This window comes from Cardiocondyla obscurior, linkage group LG19 (genome assembly GCF_019399895.1).
Source record: "Cardiocondyla obscurior isolate alpha-2009 linkage group LG19, Cobs3.1, whole genome shotgun sequence".
Taxonomy (NCBI): domain Eukaryota; kingdom Metazoa; phylum Arthropoda; class Insecta; order Hymenoptera; family Formicidae; genus Cardiocondyla; species Cardiocondyla obscurior.
In genome coordinates, this window is record NC_091882.1 from 1,246,725 (window position 1) to 1,274,531 (window position 27,807).

At 32.2% G+C, this 27,807-nt stretch overlaps 3 protein-coding genes across 5 annotated transcripts; all 3 read left to right on the top strand.

Moving 5' to 3' along the window:
- Positions 1 to 168: 168 nt before the first annotated feature.
- Positions 169 to 7,806, top strand: Pnkp (Polynucleotide kinase 3'-phosphatase). 2 transcript variants are annotated; one of them, XR_011546925.1, is made up of 9 exons: positions 169 to 439; positions 716 to 1,179; positions 1,274 to 1,519; positions 1,598 to 1,669; positions 1,771 to 2,049; positions 2,152 to 2,433; positions 2,524 to 2,585; positions 2,948 to 3,155; positions 3,535 to 7,806. XR_011546925.1 is itself a non-coding variant. In XM_070669451.1 (8 exons), exons 1-8 carry the CDS (start codon positions 304 to 306, stop codon positions 3,069 to 3,071), a joined length of 1,665 nt encoding a protein of 554 aa, XP_070525552.1. In that variant the 5' UTR covers positions 169 to 303; the 3' UTR covers positions 3,072 to 3,446. The 2 variants fall into 2 exon arrangements, 1 of the variants encoding a protein (XP_070525552.1); XM_070669451.1 differs by lacking the exon at positions 3,535 to 7,806 and having other exon boundaries at positions 2,948 to 3,446.
- Positions 3,670 to 17,248, top strand: LOC139109965 (ATP-binding cassette sub-family C member 4-like). Its single transcript, XM_070669417.1, has 17 exons — positions 3,670 to 3,808; positions 9,068 to 9,230; positions 9,403 to 9,963; positions 10,674 to 10,784; positions 10,872 to 11,006; positions 11,369 to 11,573; positions 11,983 to 12,205; positions 12,384 to 13,025; positions 13,220 to 13,716; positions 13,854 to 14,138; positions 14,230 to 14,459; positions 14,630 to 15,153; positions 15,358 to 15,588; positions 15,734 to 16,068; positions 16,180 to 16,425; positions 16,568 to 16,870; positions 17,060 to 17,248. The coding sequence occupies exons 3-17, from the start codon at positions 9,890 to 9,892 to the stop codon at positions 17,198 to 17,200; spliced, it is 4,182 nt and encodes a 1,393-aa protein (XP_070525518.1). The 5' UTR covers positions 3,670 to 3,808; positions 9,068 to 9,230; positions 9,403 to 9,889; the 3' UTR covers positions 17,201 to 17,248.
- Positions 17,249 to 19,091: 1,843 nt separating this feature from the next.
- LOC139109966 (ATP-binding cassette sub-family C member 4-like) lies at positions 19,092 to 27,751 on the top strand. 2 transcript variants are annotated; one of them, XM_070669418.1, is made up of 16 exons: positions 19,092 to 19,220; positions 19,544 to 20,049; positions 20,857 to 20,967; positions 21,055 to 21,189; positions 21,494 to 21,698; positions 22,092 to 22,314; positions 22,493 to 23,131; positions 23,317 to 23,816; positions 23,954 to 24,235; positions 24,329 to 24,558; positions 24,731 to 25,254; positions 25,474 to 25,704; positions 25,850 to 26,184; positions 26,290 to 26,535; positions 26,676 to 26,978; positions 27,186 to 27,751. In XM_070669418.1, exons 2-16 carry the CDS (start codon positions 19,976 to 19,978, stop codon positions 27,324 to 27,326), a joined length of 4,179 nt encoding a protein of 1,392 aa, XP_070525519.1. In that variant the 5' UTR covers positions 19,092 to 19,220; positions 19,544 to 19,975; the 3' UTR covers positions 27,327 to 27,751. The 2 variants fall into 2 exon arrangements, with proteins under 2 accessions (XP_070525519.1, XP_070525520.1); XM_070669419.1 differs by lacking the exon at positions 25,474 to 25,704.
- Positions 27,752 to 27,807: the final 56 nt, after the last annotated feature.

Here is a 27,807-nt window from a genome sequence, read left to right on the forward strand (position 1 = left end):
TTTTAATTACTGTTTAAAGTTTTCTAAAACTATACTGTTGAGTTAGACACATGATATTTCTACAATTTATTCATACGCTAACGTATCTGTTTTCTTTGTGAGTTTTTATTTCAATTTCTTTATATAAGAAAAAAAGTCCATATTTTATTTAAAAAAAAAAAAAAAAAAAAAACACCTTTGCCTATACGAATTAAACCGTAGAGGTCGTCCTTATCGACCGCATGCGCAGTAATTCATGTTGAATAATTCTCGAATTTTTTTCAGCTTGGATTTCATTGTTCGTCCGTTACTCTTACAGTGAGCATGTCTGTCACAAGCTGTTATTTACGTAGCCTAGAGGCAACTCCGACGAATATTTATCTACCAGACAACACTCCAATTTTCGTAGGCCGCTCTTTGGAAACTGGCATTACAGATGTGAAATGCTCGCGGCAACAAGGTCGTATATTCGCGAGACACTGATCTTTTTCCGCAGTTATTTACAAACGAAGATCAGAGTCTTTTGCATGTAATACGTGAACTTTCATCTTCGTTTGTGCAAGAGAAAGTTTTATAATGACGAAATGTTGACATATACAGTAATAAAAACATCGAGTGATGCTTGATCTTTTCAAGAATCTAAAAGATTCTTGATAAATTCTATTGAATTGATACGTAAAGGTTGCATTTGCCAATTGTGTACACAAATAAATAATCAGTAATATATTTTTAACAGCTCGTCTATGTGCAAACTATGTGGAGGCTATTGTCACAGTTCAGCAGCTTGGCTCACATGCCTGTGGCTTCAATGGTTTTAAAACTAAAAAAGATGTAAGATTTGTAGCCAAGCATAATGATAGGTTAGAGTTGCTCTATGGCAAGCATGCCTATGAAATTGAGTTTAATCCACCGCCAAGTGAGAAAAATTCTGTACTGAGAAAGAGATCATATGAATCAGAAACAGAAGAGACTGATAATAGGACAAAAATGTTAAAATTAGAAAATTCTCCTGATAATAAAGAAGAAGATGAGAGATTGTCGTCGAATGGGATACATTCTAGTCAGAGAAAACCTAATACCGGTTCTGGCACATCCTCTGAACAGAGTGATGAAACCACAAGTACAACTGAAAAGTGGGAAAGTATTGATAAAGGAAAAGTGTTAATTTATACATCATTATCTGTTCAAAACCAAACAAAGGTAGTTTGTGTTATTAATTATAAGTTTTATTTAATATAAGTTTAAATAATATTAATATAAGTAAAACACCCTGATAAAAAAATATTGTTTTTAGGTTGCTGCATATGATATGGATGGTACTTTAATAAAGACTAAATCTGGTTTGGTATTTCCAAAAGATTGTAGCGATTGGCAGTTACTTTACCCAGTTATACCTGGAAAATTGAAGGAGCTTTATAACAATGAATATAAGATAGTGATCTTCACAAATCAGGCAGGTCTTAGCAAGGGAAAAGTTAAAATTAAAGATTTTAAGTTCAAGATTGAGAAAATTGTACAGAGAATTGGAGTACCTATTCAAGTATGATATAATCAATTATAATTTTGCTAAAAATCATAACGTTTTTACATACATAGCATACTGAGTATACTTTTTTAGGTTTATATTGCTGTTGGAAGTAGTATTTATAGAAAGCCAGCAATTGGTATGTGGGAATTACTGGAAAAAGAGGTACATAAAATAATTTTATATATTTAAAATAACATATAATATATTATCTAATTTTTATTTTAATTATATTCATATACATATATATATATATATAACTGTAGAAGAATGGAGGGATTGTAATTGATAAAGTTAATTCGTTCTACGTTGGTGATGCTGCTGGACGGCCAAAAAACTGGACTTTAGGAAAAAAGAAAGATCATTCTAGTGCGGATCGATTAATGGCGTTGAATGTGAACATAAAATTTCAGACGCCTGAGGAACATTTTTTAAATCATAAAGCGGCGCCTTATGAGTTACCCAAATTTAATCCTAAAAGTCTGTCACAAACTAGCGACATAAGCAAACCTGTAAACGCGGAATTAACATTGAAACAGCAAGAAGTATGCAATTAAAATTTTTAATATTAACTTTTCTATATACATTTTTTTAGGAAAATCTAAATGTTGACAGTTTAAAATAAGATAATATTCTTTCATTGAAAGGTGGTGCTTATGGTTGGCAGTCCAGGTTCTGGAAAATCATATTTTGCAAAGAATTATTTAAAAGAATATCAATATGTTAACAGAGATACTTTAGGCAGCTGGCAGAAGTGTACTGCCACAGTTCAGCAATGCTTGAATCAAGGAAAAAGTATAGTTGTAGATAATACTAATCCTGACCCAGCTTCGAGACAAAGATATATAGAAATTGCTAAAAAGTATAACATTCCAGTTAGATGTTTTGTTATGACGACAAGTATAGAGCACGCAAAACACAATAATAAGGTAATCAAAATTTAATAAATTTTTCTGTGAAGACTCTGTATGAAATGAAATGTTTCGAAAAACAAACTAAATTTTATTATTTTATTACAGTTTCGCGAGTTAACTGATCCAAGTCACATTCCAATCAATGAGATTATTATAAATTCTTACGTGTAAGTGAATTTTATATACATATACTCGAATACAAGATGTTCCATAGTAAACGGACATTTTTTCGGGAATAGATATAACTTATCGAGACAACCGGACATTCTGTACATTTACTGATATGTATTTTATAATATTTTATATCTTTTAAGTTTTTTTTTTTTTTTTTTTTTTTTATCGGAACAGTATTATCCGTTTGTTCATTATTGAAATAGTAAAATTTAAATAATCACGTCAAATGTTTAAAATAGGTAAGTTAGTTCGGTCTCGACAAGAACAAAATTTTGGGTATTGTTTTATTATTAGTTATTTTAATATTATTTATTTTTAGTAATATTAATCAAAATTAATTATATTCTGTTTACAGAAAAAATTATGTGCCGCCAACTTTGGAGGAAGGTTTTAAGGAAATAATAGAAATTAATTTTATTCCGAATTTTGATAACGAACAACATCGAAGACTCTACGAAATGTATTTGCTCGAAAGTTAAATTCAAGCTTATTTAAATAATTAAATGATGAACTTTGCATGATGTAAATTGTGATCTACAATGAACTATTTTTAATACAATAACGTAAGTAAAAATTAATTATTAAGATTATCTACATTGCAATCCATTAATATGTATCACAACTTAATTATTACGTTTCCTCTGTATCCGATTCTAATGTATGTTAGATAGCACACGAAATAATTGGCTGGTTGTGACTTTTTTAAATTATGAAAATTCTAGCCAATATTAGAAGATCAATTGTTATATATTATACAAAATGCTGATGAAAGTATTATTGAAACATTAAAAGAAAAGAAAAGAAAGAATAATCCTCAGCTCTATACATATATTATGAAGATTAAATGTATATAATTTTTTTTTTATTTGAGAGTATTAAAATTTCCTGCGAATCCCAGTCACTCCCGAGATCCCAATAAAAGGGTTTTTTCTCCCCTTTCAGATTGTTCAATTGCGATTGTTAGAAGCATCCCCCTGGTTTTTTTGGTCGAGCGATTGCCGACGATTATACGTCACGTGATGTAGAGAACGGCGCGACGCTCAATGTGAAGCAGCGAAGTCAGTCGATTCAGTGTTCGCGCAGACGTCGTCGCGGCTACTTGTTCTCTTCCCTGGTCCTGACACTGTTGTGAGTGTATGTGTGCAAGATTGTGCGTGATGAATTTGTGAGCAGAAGCAAGGTGAAAAATTCGGTTTTATAGAAAGGATACAGTATAGTAAGTACAACATAAGCTTAAATGGGAGGGTTCGACCGGTCGAACAACTGCCTGTGATGCTTAATATTTGAGATATTTAAGGATAATGCGGCGAGTTTCGATTAAGCCTCGATCTGCACGGGTGTCTGCCAAAAATAGTTTTGTCGTTTATTGCCGTACTGCGGCGTTTCTCTTCTATGAGCGTGGGATAATTCGCTTTAACGATACGCGTTGCATACAGTTGTAATAAATAGAACAAAATATAGCAGATAATCTATATATTTATTTCTTAACTACTGCTCTATTTAATATTAGTTAATTAAAATTAATATAAATTTTATAACGTTAATTCTTATAATGTTTAGCAGTTTAAATTAATTTTTATAAACGAAATAACCTCACTTCAAACAAGAGTTTTAATAGAAAGCAAACATCTTTATTGGTCAGGTTCAAGTATCTTTTTAAACATTAATTTTTTTTTATTTTTTGTTATTCAGAACTTTTGGAGAGATTTATCTCAAACTATTTTAAAAAATAATACTCTTGGGTAAGAAAGCGATGCACTGTATGTACTTTTGAAACTTTTGGTATATTAATTATGTTGGCACGCACAATCATTAATCGAGCGCAACTTGTCTCTGTTGAATATCTTCTGCTCCTCATGTATTTCACGTCATATCAGAGTTATATCACAAGTCAAGTCACTTTGCAAATGATCACTCTCGTTACGATGCGTCTCAATATGCGTCATCGTCTACCGAGTGACTTAAAATACTCCGCGCGGTGAACACAAATATAATTGGAACAAAGAATACTTGCGTTGTATTGATACCGAATTTTCTTTTTGTTAACAAGAACACTTTGATCTTTAGATTCAATGTTTCAAATTAAATTAAAATTACATGCAAATCGATATGTACATATGCAGTCAATGAACTTTGAAAAATTGATCACATTTAAACTTTGTGATTTTAGACATTTAGTATAAAAAATTTATTTTAAAACAACTTTCTGTGATATACGTGAAATATATACATATATATTCTATATTATTTTTAAGTTTAATTATTTAGTTTTTTTTTTCTTTTTGTTTAATGAGGTAATATTTGCTATCTCAAGCATTTGTGTCAATACATCTAATAATAAAATTTCTATTATCTTATATTACATATTTTAACTTGAATTTTAGAAACGAGTATTAGAAGAGATTTGAATTGTTTTTTAAATTATTTTTAATTGTATGAAAATAGTTTCAATATTACTTAAAATACGAATTAAAATAATAACGTGAAGTATTACGAAAGAAAAGAACTGTATCTTTGAAATGTTAAGGATTTTCGAAACTGTGGGTTTTAGGAACTTGTTCGTTGTAATTATTCGAGATTTTTGTTGTCTGTTACATAGCCGACTAAAAGACAGTGTCCTTCACACGTTGAATTCGCATGTGATCACTTCTAAATGTCGATATGCTAGTGTTTACGATGCGTTACGTGTACGTTCTGCCTATCTCCGGGCTGCCTTTCCGCCCATCATTTAATTTCTTTTCACGCATCCGTAATTTAAATTATCGGTATATTTCCTCTTGTAATATTTGTCACGATTCCTAGACGCAAAAAACAATTCATGACAACGAATAGGATTGTCATGATTCTTGAATATCCCACGTTCTTGCGAGAATGCCAACATTTTCGAAATCTTCGCATTCTGCTCAAATATACAAACGAGAAAGATGATTTTTTGAATTCTAATTTAGAAGACCGTTTTAAATAGAAAAATCGTGTATTCTTTGCTCCAGAGATTCGCAGAATTGCACGAAGCGCAATGAAATATAATCAGAGTGTATGTTATAGGGAAGATTTCGCGCTACCAAACAATTGACCCGACGTCTCACGAGTTAGGTCTTAGTGAAGTATTATTAACACACAACGCGTCTTTGTCTGGATGCATTCAATTATTTCTTAATTGGCTTTTCAGTGACGCTACGACAAAGAGTATTCGATTCTAACAGCGATATATTAATAAAGACTATGATATCTTTACTCTGATACGGCGAAACATAATTTAAATTTGCAACATCTTTTCGAAGAATATTCAGTGATAAATTTCACATATCAAATTAATATTTTAGACATATAAGAAGTTGTTTTGAAAATTAATACTGGTATATTTTGTCGACGTGGTTCCACCAACGTTTCTCGTCTTATTTGCTACTCACTGTGTTTATTTACATCTCACTTTACATTCGAAGTATCAAATATACAAGTGTAATTATGCGGCTTAAACGATGTGGATTGAACGACTTATTCGAACGTTGAAACAGCTCCATCATCGTAGAACTTTCCCACGAGTCATTCCGTTACCAATAGTTCCTCTTTAAAAAATGTAGATTCATGTATACGACGATCTTTTCACGGTAATTAATACTTTATTAAAGAAGATCATTCATTCTGCTGGATCTAAAATCATCAATATTAATTGCTTGTTTTTCATTTTAGGTGTCCAGTTTTAATTTTTCAATGTTCGTTTACTTACATTTCTTTTGTATGCATAATTTTTGTGATCAGCGATTATTTTAACCGCGACTAGTAATCGTTATTATTAATTAATTTTGATCTCAATTTAACTTGGTAAACAATTTTTTTTTTTTTTTTTTAATTGCAGGAATTAGTGGAAAAAATAAAATAAGAAGTAGAAAGTGAAACTGAGATTAATATTATTGAAAAAGCATACGCTTCAGGGGATTCCCAGATCACAACAGAGTCCACTTGATTACCAGGCTCTGCCTGGTAAACGATTCTGCGTACCGCGGTTATATTGAGAAAATCACCGTATTGCATAACTCCGTTCCTACTCCGGTTCGCGGCCGGCAATTACTCTTTCTTTAACCATTAATCTAGCACACATAGCCAAGCTCGACACACGCGTGCTGTCGGTTGCTCTTCCGTAAACTCCACTTGAGTTCAGCCTCAGACTTAACTCCGGGAATGCTCTTACGCCTGGATTAATTGTCACTTCTGTACGTAGCAGATAAAATATTTGCAGTAACAATAACTGGTATTGATCGTTAGACGAGGAAACATTATTTTTCGATAAAAAAATTGAAGAAGTGGAAGGTACACTTCTACTTCCGACTCCGGGTTATTGTTACAGCATAGCTAATCGGAATTTTATTGCATTTTTTTTTTTTTTTTTTGCATAAATTTGTCTTTTAGTATAGTTTGTTCAGTAATCATTGTAAAAGAAACTAAAATATGCAAAATTATATTAGAAGATATGCTCTCGTTCGCCTTGATGACGTGATGGTCAGCGTGATTTCCACTATCTGGACACGCATAAAAGCCTGCTCATAAACGATCCGCGTTATTCACGATATGCGTAGACTCTTATCAGACAAGCGGGGGGACATTTGCGAGTTTCTAGGAAACTTTCTGCCATTTTGCCTTGACACACGCGTTAATCCGATTTGCATAACGCGCATTGTAACTTGCGCCAAGTTGCAACATTTCACGCGCTCGACGACAACGGCTCTTTGTAATCACAAATTGTTTGTCAATATGTCGTTACGCGTTAATTAAAATGGATGCGTAACAGGGTTTCTTTTTCTCGCACCTGTTTACTTCTTCAGTACACATTGCTTATTACAAAACGACTGACATATTGAAGTAATTTCTTATCGGTAAATTATTTCCTTGTCTCATCATTTCGGGTTTTGTAACAGCACGTAAAGAACGCCGTGACATGAATTGTTACACGTAATCTCATTGTCAGTGTAAAGCGTATATGTAAGGTCTCCTTGCATTTGTTACAAATTCGATGCCCTTGGTGGTGCACTTTTAATATAAAACGGTTTGGTTCAACAGCCGTGACGAACAAACTTTTAATTCTCGTCAGTTTTACGTCGGAGGAATAAAATTAACGCAATAATTACAAATTACTATCGTTTTAATTAAATCAAATCGTATTTCAGAGTTTAAAAAGTGAAATAAAGTTAAACTTTGCACGAAATTTATTCTAAAGTCTGGCACAAGCTTAACGGTCAAACAATGTGAACGTCAATATATTTCTACATTACAATTTTAATTATTCGGATAATTACCCTGCAATGACTTGGGTCATGCGACGAATCTTATCATTCTGTTATCACACACACACACATACACGTATACACGCATATGTACCTTTTGTTCATATTTCGATAACACTTGAGGATAACGTGTAACAACATGAGGATGGCGATAGTTTTTTTGGATAGTGAATAAAAACGTTTTACCAGGCATTTTTTCGTATTTTAGATTGTATAAAAAAAACTACAGCAGTTTTATTAAATATCTCATAAATTATCTTGTTCACTTGAGAATTTAAATGCATCAATTACAGCAATTGTATTATTGATGCCACGTATGCCGTATAAGGATCATAGAACCAATCTTATAATTTCTTTTTTTTTTTTTAGTAAACATTTTGTTACTTAATTTAAATGTCTTTACGGTAGCCAACACTTTTCGGTGAAACAACCGTTACTTTACTTTTTCTTTTAGTCAGGGAATTCTGAAATCCTGTATCTATTATGCATGTATATTTTATTGATGTTATTATTTCTCATGCGTAAAGTACGTAAATCATCTTCGGTCATCGACCGATAAACTCTGTATTTTCCTGGAGCGTCAAAGAGTTGAATGGTTTTCCCTATAAAGCAATACTGTTGTAGTAAAATACAAGTTTTTATTTTGCATTAGAAATGGCAATTTATACAAATCGGAAAAACTTTGATAATGGCACTTTTACGTATATTTCGCTATATGTATAAGTTGTTAAAGTAAAATAAATTATTAATCAAGTTGAATAATTATCAGTTTTCAACTTTGATAACACATGTCGTGTAAAATATCAATTGTCGTGTCACTTTTCAAATAATATAAGAACATAGGGTCTAAATCGCACAATACGTAATTGTCGACTCTAATGTGTTAACTCTAGTTTGCTGTTTTAAAATTCTTATTTTTGAAATTAATTTTATTTCTTTAATTTTAATTTTTATTTTTTTTTTTTGTTTGCCTTTAAATTACCATATAATAAAAATAAGAAGATAGCTAGCTGGTTGATATTGATTTAATGGTAAGCGTGCATGTCAACTTGGTTATTTTAGCAGACAATTATAGCATAACGTCGCGATGGCACGACCTTCTATGCTATTTGAAAAGTGACACAGCAGGCAAATAAATTGCGTGTAGTCAGATAAGACAAGGAAGCAAATGATACAGACTTTTTCTTTAAACACAGATTGACGAAACCCGACAAATCATTTGTCTCCTGAATCGACAAGTTGATCATCTTCACTTCATCAGAGAGGACTCCTTATAAGTCATCGTTAATTATTCTTCAACGGCAATAACAGACGGAACTGCAAAAAGTTATTTTTAGTAGCAGTGGAAAAGAAAAGATAGTAAGTTGTAATTATTTCCAAAATTATTATAAAAATTTACTAAGTTGGTTAAGCATCATTATTTGCATCTGAAATAACTCTGCACAATATCAATTTTAATTTTGTAATTACAATTATGTATCTTTGAAATTGTAATAAGTAATTATTTTTATTTTAAATTGTTAATTTATAGACGTTCTAAAATCGGCAAGACTCTCGAAGATAAATCTCAAGGAGCAACAGATGTTCACACGAGTATCGATGACTGATACCCTATTTCAATTTCAAGAGGATATCATTGAGAAATCGCGATAAGATTGGCATCGATCGATCCGTGGGAAGTGGCGATATTTGCATATAACTGATACAACGATATATGTGAGGTGTCAATTCGATTACGATTACGATTACTCAAAGAGATTACCAATATATCAGGTGGCTTCCAATTTATACGTATTAAAAGAAACATTTTTATACTGTTGAAAATTTTTGATAATAATTAAACATAATTATTAATACTATAAATTGTTAAAATAGCGAAGAAACTTGGTTCGCGAAAAAAAGTCAATTATTTTACGCCGAATGAAATTTAAGTGTTGATAATCGCCAATAAATTAATCGATCGTTTTTAATCGTGGAAGTGACGGTTTGTGGCGTGTTAATGCCGCGCGTAAAGACCAATGGATTCAACAAAAACCAGATCGAAGCCGAATCCGCGGGAGAAGGCGAACATCGTGTCTGTGTTACTTTGGTGGTGAGTCTCGCCACTTTTCACGGATCGTCAGATCTTCCAACGATACTCTCCCGGTCCTCCGCAAACTCTGGAAGTGTCTAAGACTTGGATGTTGAAATATTGAATATTTGAATCTATAAATTTGTATTAGATGTGTACATTTGACGATAACTGAGTTAATTAGCCATCGAATCAACTAACTAAAGCTCTAACTTTGTTTTTTAGTTGCGGCTATAGATCTCATTTGTTTTTTTTATCTGCATTTAAAGAAGTTATATATCATTATAAATACTTGAAAGATTGTTTTTTTTATGTAATTGTAATTGTTAAAAAGTAAATATTTGCGCGCTCCAATTTTAAATTACAATAATTTGTAGTAAAACTAAATATTCAGATGCGAATCGTCGACTCGGTATAATATTCCGCGTTAAAGTACGGATGCTGCAAAACGTATGTGCTGTTTTGCGCTGAATTTTACTTCAAATATGTTCTTATCATCACGCAAGTTTACCTTGTCTTCGAAACTGACACTGCATCTTACAAAGCTAACAGATAAAAACGCTTTGTCATGCTATCAACACTATTTCGCATAAAGATACTTTTAATATCTCAGCTTTTCGTTCTAATGCCATCGTTATCATTTTTATTATATGTAATTTAACTACTTGATAAGACAAAATCAAATTGACATAGTTACTACCGATTAATCTACGTGAATTACTTTTTATTAGGTGGACTATTAGTTTATTCAAGACAGGATACAAAAAGGTTTTAGAACCGGACGACTTATTTGATCCCTTGAGAGTCGACCGATCAAAACTGCTTGGAGATCGATTAGATAGGTGAGTATAAATCACGAAAAATTATATGTTAATATATTTTTTTTTTTATTCCTTTTATAATCATTACGATAATGCGTATACTTGTAGACGATGGAATATCGAGCTGGAAAATTCGAAAAAATGGAAACGCAGTCCAAGTTTGTTGAGGACTATTTTCCGCACATTCTTATGGGAGTATTCCATGTTGGGAATGATACAGATTCTCAACGAATTCGTGATAAGGTAACATCTAACAAACATTAATTTTGTATGCACTACAAAATTCGTTAAATATCTTTCACATTTGCTTTTGAAACAAAAATAGCATATTATTTCCTAACGCGTTATCATACTCGCAAACACGTTACGTGATATGAAAAACCTTCAAACAGAACGGAAACGTATTTTAAACAAACAGCAAATTATAAAAAAATTTGTGATACAGAATTTATAGAATGTGTTTTTTAGCCAGTTCTTATATAATAACAATGTAATTATTATTATTATTATTATTATTATTATTAATTAGAATTGTAAAATTTTAAATAATTATTTCCGATAGTAATAAATCAAAAATTATTATATACATATATGAAATTTTGCAGATTAGGCACGCCGTTGCTGTTGGGTGGTCTATTGCGCTACTTTCGGAAAGATTCAGTGGAATTGTATGAAAATGCCTTGTGGTATGGTGCTGGGATTTGCATAGCTACCGGCATAAATGTGATAAGCGGCAATCAAACAATCTTCGGAGCTTTTCACGTGGGTGCTAAAGTTCGCGTGGCCGTCTGCTCTGTGGTGTACAGAAAGGTTGGTAATTTGAAAATAGATATATAAAAAATTTAGGCTAATATATAATGAAAGAAAAAATAAAAATTAATTTAAAATTATACGTAAAAAGCAAACGACACAGATTCTGATTTCACGCTTTTCGTATAATTCTCTAAAACGAATAATTCTTTACAACAAACAAGAGAAAAGTAAAAAATTAATTTACATAAGAAATAAGAGATGGAAAAATTTTCCGAAACATTCAAAAACTATTTTTATTAATCTATTAACTTCTTCAATAGATAGCCTAGAAGTTTTATAGGATCAGGTCACAGTTGTGGCCTACTTCAATAGACATTCTTTCCTATTCTTTTCTCTGCAACTTGATTCGTCGACAAATTATTTTTCAGGTTATGTAACAGATATTTGTTTTTGTAACGACTTTCAGGCACTGCGTCTCAGCAAAACTGCACTGGGCGAAACAGCACCAGGAAAAGTGGTTAATCTAGTAGCCAACGATGTCAATAGATTCGATCTTGTTACTATCTTTATTCATCATATGTGGTCAGCACCTCTTTCTGCCCTTATCGTGGGTTATATTCTGTACCAAGAAGTCGGCTATGCCGGTCTCATCGGTATTGCTGCAGTCTTCGTGGTCGTACCGCTTCAATGTGAGTTTTGTATTAAATTTTGCAAAAATCCTTTTTTAAAAATATATAAAAAATCTAAAACTATTATTTTACTCGCATATAAAAAATCAAATTAAATATTCTTTGCCTCGAAACAATTTTTTATATGGTAAATTAATTTGCTAGAATTCTTAATTAAATCTTACTTTCTTTACCTTAGCTTACACCGGTAAGCTGTCATCGAAATTTCGTCTTCAAACCGCCATAAAGACGGATGAGCGGGTTCGGCTGATGGACGAAATCATTTCCGGGGTACAGGTGATTAAGATGTACGCATGGGAGAAACCATTCTGCGCCATGGTCGAACTGGCGCGTAAACTCGAGCTTAAAGTGGTCACCAAAAGCTCGTACATCCGCGGCGTTTATATGACCTTTAACCTGTTTACAACTCGAATGGCACTATACTGCACCCTCGTCTCTATGCTCATGTTTGGCTACGACTTGACCGCCGACAAAATTTTTATCCTCTCGTCTTACTTCGGTATTCTTGCACACACCATGGCTGGCATGTTTGTGCGCGGTTTTGCTGAGCTGGCTGAATGTATGGTCGCCATACGTAGGCTTCAAGGCTTTCTTATGTTTGATGAGTTTCAAGGTAGCAACATTGTCCTGTCAAAATCGTCCTCCCCCTACGTTAATTCAGATTCCAAACGAATCTCCAAACAGGATCTTCCTTACATTGATGATGACGTTCTGGATAATCAATTGGAGTCACAGGGAGAGGATGAAAACAACAAAAAGCCTAATGGTTTGATGATCGTCGCCAGTGATTTGTTGAAAAACACAGCTAATTTTGTTGAAGGTAAAAATTCGAGAAGCTTGAAAGAGATTTTTTTTTTTTTTTTTTTTTTTTTTGGACAAAGCAATATTTTAAAATTTTAAACAGTGGTTAAAATTTTTATAATGTGTTAATAGTTCTGTTACTTATTTATATTTTTTTTTTTATGTTTTTAAAATTTATCTTTAAAAATTTTAACTTGCAATAAAATTTTACAGAAAAGAAAAATTCTATACATGGTAAAAACTGGGCTGTCAACATGATAAATGTTACTGCCAAGTGGGAAGAAAAATCTGAAAATACCTTAGAGAATTTAAATCTCGAAATGGAAAAAGGCAAGCTATATGCCGTCATTGGCATGGTGGGCAATGGCAAAAGCTCCTTTCTATCTGCGATTCTAGGCGAGATCACCTTAACCGAAGGTGAAGTAAAAGTTAACGGCGGTATCAGCTACGCTAGCCAAGAACCTTGGGTCTTTGGTTCTACGGTACGACAGAATATACTTTTCGGGCAGCCGTACGAACGCCAACGATATCAAAAGGTGATTAAAGCATGCGCCTTGTCACGCGACTTTAAGCAATTTCCACAAGGCGATCAGACTGTCGTGGGTGAGCGGGGCAGTTCTCTATCCGGCGGTCAGAAGGCTAGGATCAACTTGGCTAGGGCTTTATACAGGCAATCGGACATCTACTTGCTGGATGATCCTTTGAGCGCGGTAGGTAATCATATAACATACGAATAATTTATTGTAATGCACATTGAATATTTTTAGGTGAAAATAATGTGGAATTATATATTTTAATTAATTTTTAAATAATTAAATTGTTTAATAAACAGCTTTTGTAATTTTAGGTTGATGCACACGTTAGCAAGCATCTATTTCACGAATGTATTCAGAGATATTTGGCCGGTAAAACAAGAATTTTAGCGACACATCAGCTACAGTATATAAAAGGAGTCGATGCTATTATTCTGCTTGAACAGGGAAAAATTAAGTACTTCTCGCAGTATCAAGATTTGTTGGAATATCGCTCTGAATACGGAGTTCTTTTGGCAGCTGAGAATGAAGCGATCGATGATACGTCTTTGGAAAAAAGTATAAATATACGACGACAATTTTCCTCTTCGAGTAACAGAGTAATTTTTTTTTATTTAATATTTACAATAAATAATATTTAAGTTATAGTTAAAATTTTTAACGTTATTAAATATAAAATTTTTTCGATAGAGTCGAACACCAGAAGTTAGTAGCGGCGGTACAGACGATGAAGAGGAAGAAGAAGATGCCGAAAAGATGTACGATGGTCTAGAAGGGACGTCGCGTGGAATTGTTAAGGGTCCTATATTTGTTAAATTCTTTAAAACGGGTGCAAATTTATTTATGGCTTTTACCGTTCTGTTTTTATTCATCATCACGCAATTCATAGTCAGTCTCAACGACTACTTTATATCTTTCTTGTGAGTATCTATATATTAATAATATCAGATAAAGAAACATTTTTTATATAAATAATTATTTATTATATATCTTTTTTTACTCAGTTTTTCGAAATCTGCGAGATTATTAATTTTTATTTTATATATTTTACATTTTAATTATTGTGTATATTTCAATTAAATTCTTTCAGAGTCAACTTTGTGGAAGCGCAAAATTACGAAGCCAAGCATTTTAATTTGAATCAGACGGATACAAGTAACATTAACACGACAAACACTCATAAGTACAGTGTTGTCGAAGATGGTATGGTGATGAATTACGTATACATTTATACTGGCATCGTGCTAGCCATCTTTTTCGTTGGAATCACAAGATCAGTGGTTTTTTATAAAACATGCATGACATGCAGCCAACGGCTTCACGACATGATGTTTAGTGCTTTAATTCGAACAGGAATGCGATTTTTTGACACTAACCCGAGCGGTAGAATTCTCAATCGCTTTTCCAAAGACATGGGCGCAATCGACGAATTGTTGCCCAAAGCAATGTTGGACGCCGGGCAAATGAACATGATGGTTGTTGGAGCGTTAGTAGTGACTTGCATAGTTAATCCTATCTTTTTGGTGCCTGTTGTTTTCATCGCCGGAATATTCTACTGGATTCGTAAAGTTTACCTCAAAACTAGCAAGAACATTAAACGACTAGAAGGAATATGTATGTCTGCATTTTTACTTTTTTCTATTGCGATATGTTTTTTTTATTTTTAAAGTAATTTTTTTTCTTGATTTTTATTTTAACTGTTATTTTTTTGTTTGTTATTTCTTTTTAATTATGTGTCATTTATAAAGTTAATTTACAAAAAATTAATTTTTTGATAATGTCAATTTCTTGTTCTTATATATTTTTTTTTAATTTTAGCACGCTCACCGGTATTTACTCATTTAAATGCCACGTTGAACGGTTTGACGACCATCAGAGCGTATTGCGCTCAAGACATACTCAAACGCGAATTCGACAAGCTGCAAGATACACATACGTCTACCATTTACATGTATATCGTAACTAGCACTGCGTTTGGGTTTTCGTTGGATGTGTTCTGTTTTGTGTTCATTTCAATAGTTACTTTCAGCTTTTTGCTGCTCGATCAATGTAAGTACTATTTAATTTAGAACGGAATTGTTTTCGGCCGTATAGATTTTATGTATAATTTTTATTTTTAACGTTTTAAAATATTATCTAAACAAGGTATGAAAAATTAGTAGTAGAATTAAATCGTTACTTACACACTTTTCAGCATTTTCTGGTGGCGAAGTAGGTTTAGCCATCACTCAGGTAATGGTAATGACTGGGCTAATTCAGTGGGGAATGCGACAAAGCGCGGAAGTGGCAAATCAGATGATGGCTGTTGAACGTGTACTCGAATACATTCAGCTTCCCGCAGAACCGAATTTAAAAGATCGAGGGGCTTACATAAAGAAAAAAGACAAAATACTAGCATTACCGTCTAATGTTCCCAAAAACTGGCCCGATCAAGGTTGCATTACATTCAGAAACGTGTATATGCGCTATGCAGATGAAGACCCTCCTGTTTTGAAAAGTTTGAATATAATAATTTTTCCCGGGGAAAAGGTACAGAGAGTTTCCAAAATAATCTTTGAAAATAATTCAGTAAAAAAAAGGAGAAAAAGAATGGTAATTTATCAAATTTTATTAATATTTTTTAATGTTATTTTTACACAGGTTGGCATTGTAGGGAGAACGGGCGCCGGAAAGTCATCATTGATATCAGCATTATTCCGATTGGCAAAAGTGGACGGAGTTATCGAAATCGACGGAGCTGACACGGGTTTGATAGCTCTGGAGGATTTGCGGCGCAACATATCTATCATTCCCCAAGATCCTGTGTTATTTTCTGGTACTCTGAGACGTAATCTAGATCCTTTTAACGAATTTCCCGATACGGATTTGTGGGAGGCGCTTGAAGAGGTTTGAAATAATTTATATTATTATTAGAATTCTGGAGTACTGAACTTCATGTAATAAATTTTTACAGTTTATACATCGAATAATTAAAAATCAATTTAAAATATTTTATATGATTAAAAAAAAATTTTTTAATGTATTCTAGGTTGAATTAAAAGAGGCAGTCACTACTAACGGAAACGGCTTGGAAAGTCGTGTGTTTGACAGAGGTAGTAATTATAGTGTTGGACAAAGACAGTTGGTATGCTTAGCGAGAGCTATTTTGAGAAACAATCGTATATTGATGCTGGACGAAGCAACCGCGAATGTAGATCCACACACTGACGCGTTGATTCAACGAACAATCAGGAAGAAATTCGCAACATGCACGATGCTCACTGTGGCACATCGATTGAATACCATAATGGACAGTGACAAAGTTCTGGTGATGGATAAGGGTCGTATGTCTGTGAGTATAGCTTTTTTTTTTTTTTTTTTTTAATAAAATAAATTTTTTTTTAATTTTTATACAACGAAGTTTGACATTTTGTAAAAACTTAAACATATTGACATTTAGTTATGACAAAAATATTCTAATAATGTTTTAAAAAAATGTACGTAATTCCTGAATAACAATTTTGACGGGGATATTTTACAGGAATATGATCACCCTCATATATTACTGAAAAATAGCTACAGCCAATTTACGTCGTTAGTTAGAGAGACCGGGCCAGGTATGTACGATCAATTGGTCAAAGTTGCAAAACAGGCCTACGTGAACAAGTATGGAGAAACGTGACGAAGCATTAATTAGTTTTTATATATTCTTATTTTATTAGTATTATATTTTTCAAACTAAAAAGGGAGCTTACTGCGTTCAACGTACTTAGGATATAGAAAAAGATTTATAGAGCGTGTATAATAACGTGTGGAGACGAATGTTACATTTCCATTATATAGGCCCAATATCATTGTCGTCTTTTATTGAAGACTTGACAAACTTTCGTTAAGTATCATAATGTTGTGATATTTAGCATAACACGCGTTTAATGATTCATATTTTTGTATGATTTTTAAAGTCATTATTGCAATATCATTCTTCATAATCTTACTGTAATATATTTAGCGTAAGTTTTTGTCGCCAGATAAGCCCCGCAATACCGATATATTTTTCGACTCCATATTTTTACAAATTACATGAATTACACCTAACTCTTGTGATAAAGCGAACGCATACGTTAATCGATGATGAATTGAATCATTGAGATAAGACGTGGTTTGTCTTAAATAGTTTATTACAATTTAAAGTTACCTGAAATTTTTACGCACAATAAACTTACTATACCTGTTCACTTAATATGAATATAAATTCATGCGCAGTCGGTATTAATTTATATACAAATGAATACTCTTACTTAGATATTTAGCAAAAAAAATATTTGAGTTTCAATATACATAACTCTTATAACATTGAGTGTATAAATGCAGAAGATATGCAATATTTTTGTATACTGTATTTGACAATGCAATCTATGTATACATTATCTATTAGGATAAAAATTTATAAAATATATATTACACATATGTGAATAAAGAAAGTACCATACGTGATATAATGTACGTATATAATTATTATCGAAGATATCGTAATATAATGTATAATAGACTATTGTTATGCTTTGTCAATTTAGTAATATTATGTACATATTTTATTTTTGCTATAATACTAATTTTACTGGTATCTTATTAATATATAATATATTATTTACATACATGTATATAATATATTATTTATTAATAATCACTTAATATTGTAGTAGGATATACGTTTATACCTCATTGACTACATTAGAATCGTAAAAGTAAGTTTATAAAACAAACTATATATAAATTTATATTATATACAATTTTGTAAATAGTTACTTTTACATATTTCATATGTCATAGAAATTATATTTGGAATCATCTTTACATCTATTTTGTGGTTAACTCTTCATGTTTGAAACATTGCCATTTTTTCACGGCCAAATACTTAGTGTTGCGCTGAATTATAAAATAATTTCAACCCTGTTGTAAAGTGCACTGTTAAATATTATACATAAATATGTACTTATTGTAACTTTAAAACGAAAGTAATGCGCCACTCGCTCAAACAATAAAAATAAAAGAAAAGGATAAAAAGATAATACAATAATATATATTAAAATATAAATAATGAAAAATAGCGTGCGCGAAGCGTGCGCGTGGTTTGTTTTAGTTATATAAATTGATTATATGTGAATGATTAGCCAAAAAAAAAAAAATAAAAAAAGGGAAAAGAGATATGAAAAAATCTGTTGAGAAGATTTATATCAGATGTTGTTTATAATAAATATAAAGAATTTATTCCTTGTCAGTTTTATAATTTAGAAACAAATTAGAAAAGGATAGCGATAATGTTATATACATACATATAATTATATGAAATAAAATATTTAATTTCTTTTAATGAAAGATAATTTATCTTTTTTCTTTCTAAATTATAAATTCTGACTAGAAAATAATCTTGTATAAAACTGTTAATTTCTTTGTATGTCGTAAAGATAGAATTTTTTAATATCGACTGTATAGAAAATCTGCATTTTAGTTCCTTCTACGTTTTTTTTTCCCCAGGTGGCGCGTTAATACGGCTATATTTTTCTTATGCAAGACATGCAAGCGTTAAATTAGCTCGATGCTCGTGCTCGATTCAGTATTCAGTAACGTTCAGTGATAGACAGTTATTCGCTAGCAGTGCTAGAAGCTGGAACCACTGGAAGACGTTAACATACATCGTCGTGGTTAGTTGGCCGTTTTTATATTCTTATTTCAGTATATTTTTTCGAGGTTTTGCATGATGACATTGTAAGCAAAAATAAAGTGCAAAAGTCGGTGATATAAAAAAGATACAATAAGTGTAATACCATATGAGCTTAGATGGGAGATAAGATAGTAAGTTGTAATTATCTCTAAAGTTATCGCGACGAATCATTAAGCTGGTTAAGCATTATTATTTGCATCTAAAATAACTCATTAAATAATAACAATTTTAATAATGTAAGTACAATTATGTATCTCCGACAGATATAATAATAATTATTTTTAAAAACTGTTACATTTATAGATGTTCTAAAATCGGCAAGACACTCGCATGCGAAGATAAATCTCAAGAAGAAACAGATGTTCGCAGGAGCATTAGCGAGACCGATATCCTATTTCATTTTCCAGAGGATTTCATTGAGAATTCGCGATAAGATTTTCACCGATTAATTCGCGAGAAGTGGCAGTATTATGATATATTACGCAAAAGATCATTAATATATCAGATGGCTTTCAATTTATACGTGTTAAAAGAAAATTATTTATATTGTCGATAATTTTTGACAATAATTACATAAAATTATTAATATTATAAATTGTTAAAATAATGAAAAAAGGCGATTATTTCGTGTCAAACGAAAGCGTTTAAGTGTTGATAATTGCTGATAAATTAATCAATCGACTTCAATCGTAAAATTGACATCTTGTGATGTGTTAATATCGGACATAATTATCAATGGATTCAACGAAAACCAGATTGAAGCCGAACCCGCGAGAGAAGGCGAACATCGTGTCAGTGTTATTTTGGTGGTGAGTCGTGCCTTTTTTTTTTTTACGAATCGTAAGATTTTTCGACAAAACTCGATCTTCCCGTTTTCCGTAAACGGGAGGCGTCTGTCTTGGATATTAAAATGTTGAATATTTGAATTTATAACTTTGTATTATATGTAAAGATTTGACGATAACTGGACTAATTAGCCATTGAATGAACTAACCGAAGCTTCAACTTCTTCTTTTAATTACTGTTATACATCTCATTTGCTATTTATTTGCATTCAATGAAGCTCCATATTGTTACGAATACTTAAAAGGCCGCCTATCTATACATATAACTGTAATTGTTTTGCATAATTCATTTTTATTTATTGTTTTGGGCTCCCCAATGAAATTAAGTCTTAATTTCAAGTTTCATATATGATATTAACGTTTTAAAAAGTAAACATTTATACATTCTAATTTTAAATTGCAATAATTTGCAATATAAATAAATGTTGAGATATAAACCATCAATTCGGCATAATATTCCGCATTGAAGTATGCAAAGTATATGTATGTGCTGTTTCACATGTAGAGCTGACTTTTACTATAAGTAAATTCTTATCTTCATGCACATTTACTTTGTCTTTGAAACTGACACTGCACCTTGTGAAGATAACGTGATAAAAATGCTTTATCATCTTGTGAGCACAATTTCGCATAAACTTACTTTTAATATCTCAGCCTGTTACTCTAATGCCACCGTGATCGTTTTTATTATATGTAATTTAATTACTTGATAAGACAATATCAAATTGACATAGTTATAGTGATTAATCCACGTGAATTACTTTGTATTAGGTGGACTATTAGTTTATTCAAGACAGGATACAAAAAGACTTTACAACCAGACGATTTATTTGATCCTTTGAAGGTTGACCGAGCAAACCTACTTGGAGATCGATTGGATAGGTGGGTATAAATCACGAAAAATTATATGTTAATATATTTTTTTTTTTATTCCTTTTATAATCATTACGATAATGCGTATACTTGTAGACGATGGAATATCGAGCTGGAAAATTCGAAAAAATGGAAACGCAGTCCAAGTTTGTCGAGGACTATTTTCCGCACATTCTTATGGGAGTATTCCATGTTGGGAATCCTACAGATTCTCAACGAATTCGTGATAAGGTAATTTGTTATAAAAAATACGTTAAATCTATTTCCAAAAAATGCAATTTTTTATGCAGAGAGCATTAATTTTATATACACCACAGAATTCGTTTAAGTATCTTTTACATTTGTTTGTAAGAAAATATTACACACCGTTCTCGCCGCGTTATTATCGTACTCTCACACATGTTACGTGAAATGATGAAACTCGACAGAACAGAAACCTATTTTTTCAGAGAAAACAAACATATTTTAGGTTTCGTGATACAGAATATATTGAATGTGTTTTTTGGCAAGTCATTAAACATGCAAAATTTTACAGATTAGGTGTACCATTAATGTTGGGTGGCCTTTTGCGTTACTTCCGGAAAGATTCAGTGGAATTGTATGAAAATGCTTTGTGGTATGGTGCTGGGATTTGCATAGCTACTGGTATGTATGTGATAAGCGGCAATCAAACAATCTTCGGCGCTTACCACGTGGGTGCCAAAGTTCGCGTGGCCGTCTGCTCTGTGGTGTACAGAAAGGTTGGTAATTTGAAAATAGATATATAAAAAATTTAGGCTAATATATAATGAAAGAAAAAATAAAAATTAATTTAAAATTATACGTAAAAAGCAAACGACACAGATTCTGGCTTTACGCTTTTCGTTTAATTTTTTTAAACAAATATTTATAATAAATAGGAGAAAAGTAAAAAAATTAATTTAGACGTAAAAAAAATAGAAGAATTTTTCGAAACATTAAAAACTACTTTTATTAATTTGTTAAATTCCTTAATAAATAGCTTGGAACTTTTATAAGATTAGATCAATATTGTGACCCATTTTAATTGACATTATTTCTTCTGCAATATGATTCGTCAACGTATTAGTTCTGAGATTAAATAACAGATATGTGTCTCTGCATTTGTTTTTTAGGCTCTGCGTCTCAGCAAAACTGCCCTAGGCGAAACAGCACCAGGAAAAGTAGTTAATCTAGTAGCCAACGATGTCAATAGGTTCGATTATGTTTCCATTCTTATTCATTACATGTGGTCAGCTCCTCTTTCTACCCTGATCGTGGCTTATATTTTGTACCAGGAAGTCGGCTTTGCCGGTCTCATCGGTATCGCCGCAGTTTTTGTGGTCGTGCCGTTTCAATGTGAGTTTTGTATTAAATTTTGCAAAAAATCTTTTTTAAAAATATATAAAAAATCTAAAACTATTATTTTACTCGTATATAAAAAACCAAATTAAATATTCTTTGCCTCGAAATAATTTTTTATATGATAAATTAGTTTGCTAGAATTCTTAATTAAATCTTACTTTCTTTACCTTAGCTTACACCGGTAAGCTGTCATCGAAATTTCGTCTTCAAACCGCCATAAAGACGGATGAGCGGGTTCGGCTGATGGACGAAATCATTTCCGGGGTGCAGGTGATTAAGATGTACGCGTGGGAGAAGCCATTCTGCGCCATGGTCGAACTGGCGCGTAAACTCGAGCTTAGAGTAGTCACCAAGAGCTCGTACATCCGTGGCATTTATATGACTTTTAATTTGTTTACAACTCGAATGGCACTCTACTGTACCCTCGTCTCTATGCTGATGTTTGGCAGCGACCTAACCGCCGACAAAATTTTTATCGTTTCGTCTTACTTCAGCATTCTTGCGCACACCATGGCCGGCATGTTTGTGCGCGGTGTCGCCGAACTGGCTGAATGTATGGTGGCCATACGTAGACTTCAGGGGTTTCTTATGCTGGACGAGTTTCAAGGTAGCAACATTGTTCTATCAAAAGCATATTGTTCTTATGCAAATTCAGATTCCAAGCGAATCTCCAAACAGGATCTTCCATACATTGATGACGATGTGGATAATCAGTTGGAACCACAGGAAGAAGAGGAGAACAGCAAAAAGTCTATTGGTTTGATGGTCGGTGCTAATGACTTTTTGAATAACACCGCTAATTTTATTGAAGGTAGAGATTTGAAGAGCTTGAAAAAAAATTTTTTTTGTAAAGCAATGTTGTAAAAAATATTAGAATAATGTTTTAAATTTTTATGATGTGTTAATAAGTTTTGTTACAATTGTAAATTATTTAATATTTTTCGACGTTTTTATAATTGACCTATGAAAAATTTAATTTATAATCAAATTTTACAGAAGAGAAACATTCCATACCCAATCCAAACTGGGCTATTAACATGATTAACGTTACTGCCAAATGGGAAGAAAAACAATCCGAAAATATCCTGGAGAATTTAAATCTCGAAATAGAAAAAGGCAAGCTATATGCCGTCATTGGCATGGTGGGCAATGGCAAAAGCTCCTTTCTATCTGCGATTCTAGGCGAGATCACCTTAACCGAAGGTGAAGTAAAAGTTAACGGCGGTATCAGCTACGCTAGCCAAGAACCTTGGGTCTTTGGTTCTACGGTACGACAGAATATACTTTTCGGGCAGCCGTACGAACGCCAACGATATCAAAAGGTGATTAAAGCATGCGCCTTGTCGCGCGACTTTAAGCAATTTCCACAAGGCGATCAGACTGTCGTGGGTGAGCGGGGCAGTTCTCTATCCGGCGGTCAGAAGGCTAGGATCAACTTGGCTAGGGCTTTATACAGGCAATCGGACATCTACTTGCTGGATGATCCTTTGAGCGCGGTAGGTAATCATATAACATACGAATAATTTATTGTAATGCACATTGAATATTTTTAGGTGAAAATAATGTGGAATTATATATTTTAATTAATTTTTAAATAATTAAATTGTTTAATAAACAGCTTTTGTAATTTTAGGTTGATGCACACGTTAGCAAGCATCTATTTCACGAATGTATTCAGAGATATTTGGCCGGTAAAACAAGAATTTTAGCGACACATCAGCTGCAGTATATAAAGGAAGTAGATGCTATTATATTGATCGAGCAAGGAAAAATCAAATATTTCTCGCAATATCAATATTTATTGGAATACCGGCCTGAATATGGAGTACTTTTAGCAACTAAAAATGAAACGACCGACGACACGTTTGTAGAAAAACCTATAAATATGCGACAATTTTCCTCTTCAAGTAACAGAGTAATTTAAAAAAAAAATTGATATTTTCAATGAATAATATTTAAGCTATGGTTAAACTTTTTAATATTACTAAATATAAAATTTTTTTGATAGAGTCGAGCTACAGAAGTTAGTAGCGGCGGCACAGACGATGAAGAGGAAGAAGAAGATGCCGAAATGTTGTACGATGGTCTTGAAGGGACGTCACGTGGAGTTGTTAAAGGTTCTATATTTGCCAAGTACTTTCAAACGGGTGCGAATTTATACCTGGCTTTTACTGTTCTGTGTTTATTCATCATCACGCAGTTCATGGTCAGTCTCAATGACTACTTTATGCCTTTCTTGTGAGTATTTATATATCGTAAAATCGGTTAAAAAAGTATTTTCTATATCAATAATAATTGATTATATATCTTTTTTTTACTTATTTTCCAAAATTTGCAAGGTTATTAATTTTTATTAAATATATTTTAGATTTTCATTACTTTGTATATTATTTCAATTAAATTTTTTCAGAGTAAGTTATGTAGAAGCGCTAAACTATGAAGCCAAGCATGTTAGCTGGAATCAAACTGATGAAAATTACATGAATACGACAAACACACATGAATACAGTGTTATCAAAGACAATATGGTGATGAATTATGTATACATTTATACTGGCATCGTGCTAGCCATCTTTTTCGTTGGAATTACAAGATCAGTGGTTTTTTATAAAACATGCATGATATGCAGTCAACGGCTTCACGACATGATGTTTAGTGCTTTAATTCGAACAGGAATGCGGTTTTTTGACACTAATCCGAGCGGCAGAATACTTAATCGATTTTCCAAAGATGTGGGCGCAATCGACGAATTGTTGCCCAAAGCGATTTTGGACTCTGGACAGATGTACATGTTGGTATTTGGATCGTTAATAGTAACTTGCGTAGTCAATCCTATTTTTTTAGTACCTGTTGTTTCCATCGTTGGAATATTTTACTGGATTCGTAAGGTTTATCTCAAAACGAGCAAGAACATCAAGAGGTTGGAAGGAATATGTAAGTCTGTTTTTTTTTTTATTTTTTATTTTTTTTTTATTAATTTTTTTTATTCTGTATTTCTACTGTTTTTTTGTTATATTTTTTTAAATTTTGTGTTATTTATTAAATTAGGTTATTTTAGGTTTAAATTATTTAGGTCAAGTTATTAAGTTAATTAAAAAAAAATTATTCTTTAATAATGGCAATTCCTTGTTCTTACATTTTTTTTAATTTTAGCACGCTCACCGGTATTCACTCATCTAAACGCCACGTTAAACGGTTTGACGACCATCAGAGCGTATTGCGCTCAAGACATACTCAAACGCGAATTCGACAAGCTGCAAGATACACACATGTCTACCATTTACATGTATATCGTGACTAGCATGGCGTTTGCGTTTTCATTGGATATGTTCTGTTTCTTGTTAATTTCAATAGTTACATTCGTTTTTTTGCTGCTTCATCAATGTAAGTACTATTTAATTTAGAACGGAATTGTTTTCGGCCGTATAGATTTTATGTATAATTTTTGTTTTTAACGTTTTAAAATATTATCTAAACAAGGTATGAAAAATTAGTAGTAGAATTAAATCGTTACTTACACATTTTTTAGCATTTACTGGTGGCGAAGTTGGTTTAGCCATCACTCAGGTAATGTCAATGACTGGGCTAATTCAGTGGGGAATGCGACAAAGCGCGGAAGTGACAAATCAGATGATGGCAGTCGAACGAGTATTTGAATACATTCAGCTTCCCGCAGAACCGAATTTAAAAGATCGAGGGGCTTACGTAAAGAAAAAAGACAAAACTTTAGCATTACCGTCCAATGCTCCAAAAACCTGGCCCGATCAAGGTTGCATTAAATTCATAAACGTGTATATGCGCTATGCGGATGAAGACCCTCCTGTCTTAAACAGTTTAAATCTAGTGATTTATCCTGGAGAAAAGGTACTGACAGCTTACAATAATTATTATATTAACAATTTGTTAGAAAGAGAAAGAGAGATAATATATAACATATAATTAAATTTTTTTATTTGGATTATTACATAGGTTGGTATCGTGGGGAGAACAGGCGCCGGAAAATCATCGTTGATATCAGCATTGTTTCGATTGGCAAAAGTGGAAGGAATTATTGAAATCGACGGAGCTGATACGGCTTTGATAGCTTTGGAGGATTTGCGACGTAACATATCTATTATTCCCCAAGATCCTGTATTGTTCTCGGGTACTCTGAGACGTAATCTAGATCCTTTCAACGAATTTCCCGACACGGATTTGTGGGAGGCACTTGAAGAGGTTTAAAATAATTTATAATTTATATTATTATTAGATTTCCGAAGTACTAAATTTCATGTAATTAAATTTTAAAAGTGTATGTAAATAATTAAAAACATTATATATTATTTAATAATTTCTTTTTTTTTTATGTATTCTAGGTTGAATTAAAAGAGACAGTCACTACTAACGGAAACGGCTTGGAAAGTCGTGTGTTGGACAGAGGTAGTAATTATAGTGTTGGACAAAGACAGTTGGTATGCTTAGCGAGAGCTATTTTGAGAAACAATCGTATATTGATGCTGGACGAAGCAACCGCGAATGTAGATCCACACACTGACGCGTTGATTCAACGGACCATCAGGAAAAAATTCGCAACATGCACGATGCTCACTGTGGCACATCGACTGAATACCATAATGGACAGCGACAAAATTCTGGTAATGGATAAAGGTCGTATGTCTGTAAGTATATCTTTTTTTTACACTTAAATAAATTTTTTAGAATTTTTATACATATACAAAATTTTATATACATATAGATGTTTAAGACATTTTGTAAAAACTTAAACGTATTTGTACCCACAGAGTTATGATTTAAGAATAGTATAAAAATGTTTTAAAATATGAACGTAATTTCTGAACCACTATTTCGATGAAAATATTTTGCAGGAATATGATCATCCGCATATGTTATTGAAAAACAGCTACAGCCAATTTACTTTGTTAGTAAGGGAGACCGGGCCAGATATGTACAATCAACTGGTCAAAATGGCAAAACAGGCCTACGCAAACAAGTATGGAAAAACGTGATAAAGCGTTAACCAATTTTGATATATTGTCTTATTAGTTATATTTCTCAAAGTAAAAAAACAGCTTACTGCGTTCAACGTACTTAGGATATAAAATATATATAGAGTGGTAAAATAATATTTACTGGCGAATGTTATATTTCCATATGCCCAATGTCATTGCTGTCCTTTTTCGAAGACTTCACAGTCTTTTTTTAAGTGTTATCATGTTGTGATATTATACATAATACGCGTCTAATGATTCGTATTTTTGTACTGTATTTAAAGTCATTGCCGCGATATTATTTTTTATAATCTAATTCTACTTCTAATATATTTAGTGTAAGTGTCTGCCATGAGATAGATCCTCTGCAATATTATTATATTTTTGTACTCCATATTTTTACATGCTATTAAAAGTACATTTAACCATTGTGATAAAACAAACGCCTATATCAATCGATGATAAATTGAATCACTGAAAATATAGAAGAAACTATTTT

Bases quoted from the DNA above. Each gene is read 5' to 3' on its own strand.
- Pnkp (XM_070669451.1), top strand. From the start codon at position 304: ATGTCTGTCACAAGCTGTTATTTACGTAGCCTAGAGGCAACTCCGACG. The intron at 1,180-1,273 runs GTAGTTTGTGTT...TATTGTTTTTAG, and splicing joins CTGTTCAAAACCAAACAAAG to GTTGCTGCATATGATATGGA. The intron at 1,520-1,597 runs GTATGATATAAT...ATACTTTTTTAG, and splicing joins GAATTGGAGTACCTATTCAA to GTTTATATTGCTGTTGGAAG.
- LOC139109966 (XM_070669418.1), top strand. From the start codon at position 19,976: ATGGATTCAACGAAAACCAGATTGAAGCCGAACCCGCGAGAGAAGGCG. The intron at 21,699-22,091 runs GTTGGTAATTTG...TTTGTTTTTTAG, and splicing joins GCTCTGTGGTGTACAGAAAG to GCTCTGCGTCTCAGCAAAAC. The intron at 26,979-27,185 runs GTAAGTATATCT...AATATTTTGCAG, and splicing joins TGGATAAAGGTCGTATGTCT to GAATATGATCATCCGCATAT.
- LOC139109965 (XM_070669417.1), top strand. From the start codon at position 9,890: ATGGATTCAACAAAAACCAGATCGAAGCCGAATCCGCGGGAGAAGGCG. The intron at 11,007-11,368 runs GTAACATCTAAC...GAAATTTTGCAG, and splicing joins CTCAACGAATTCGTGATAAG to ATTAGGCACGCCGTTGCTGT. The intron at 15,589-15,733 runs GTAAGTACTATT...CACACTTTTCAG, and splicing joins CTTTTTGCTGCTCGATCAAT to CATTTTCTGGTGGCGAAGTA.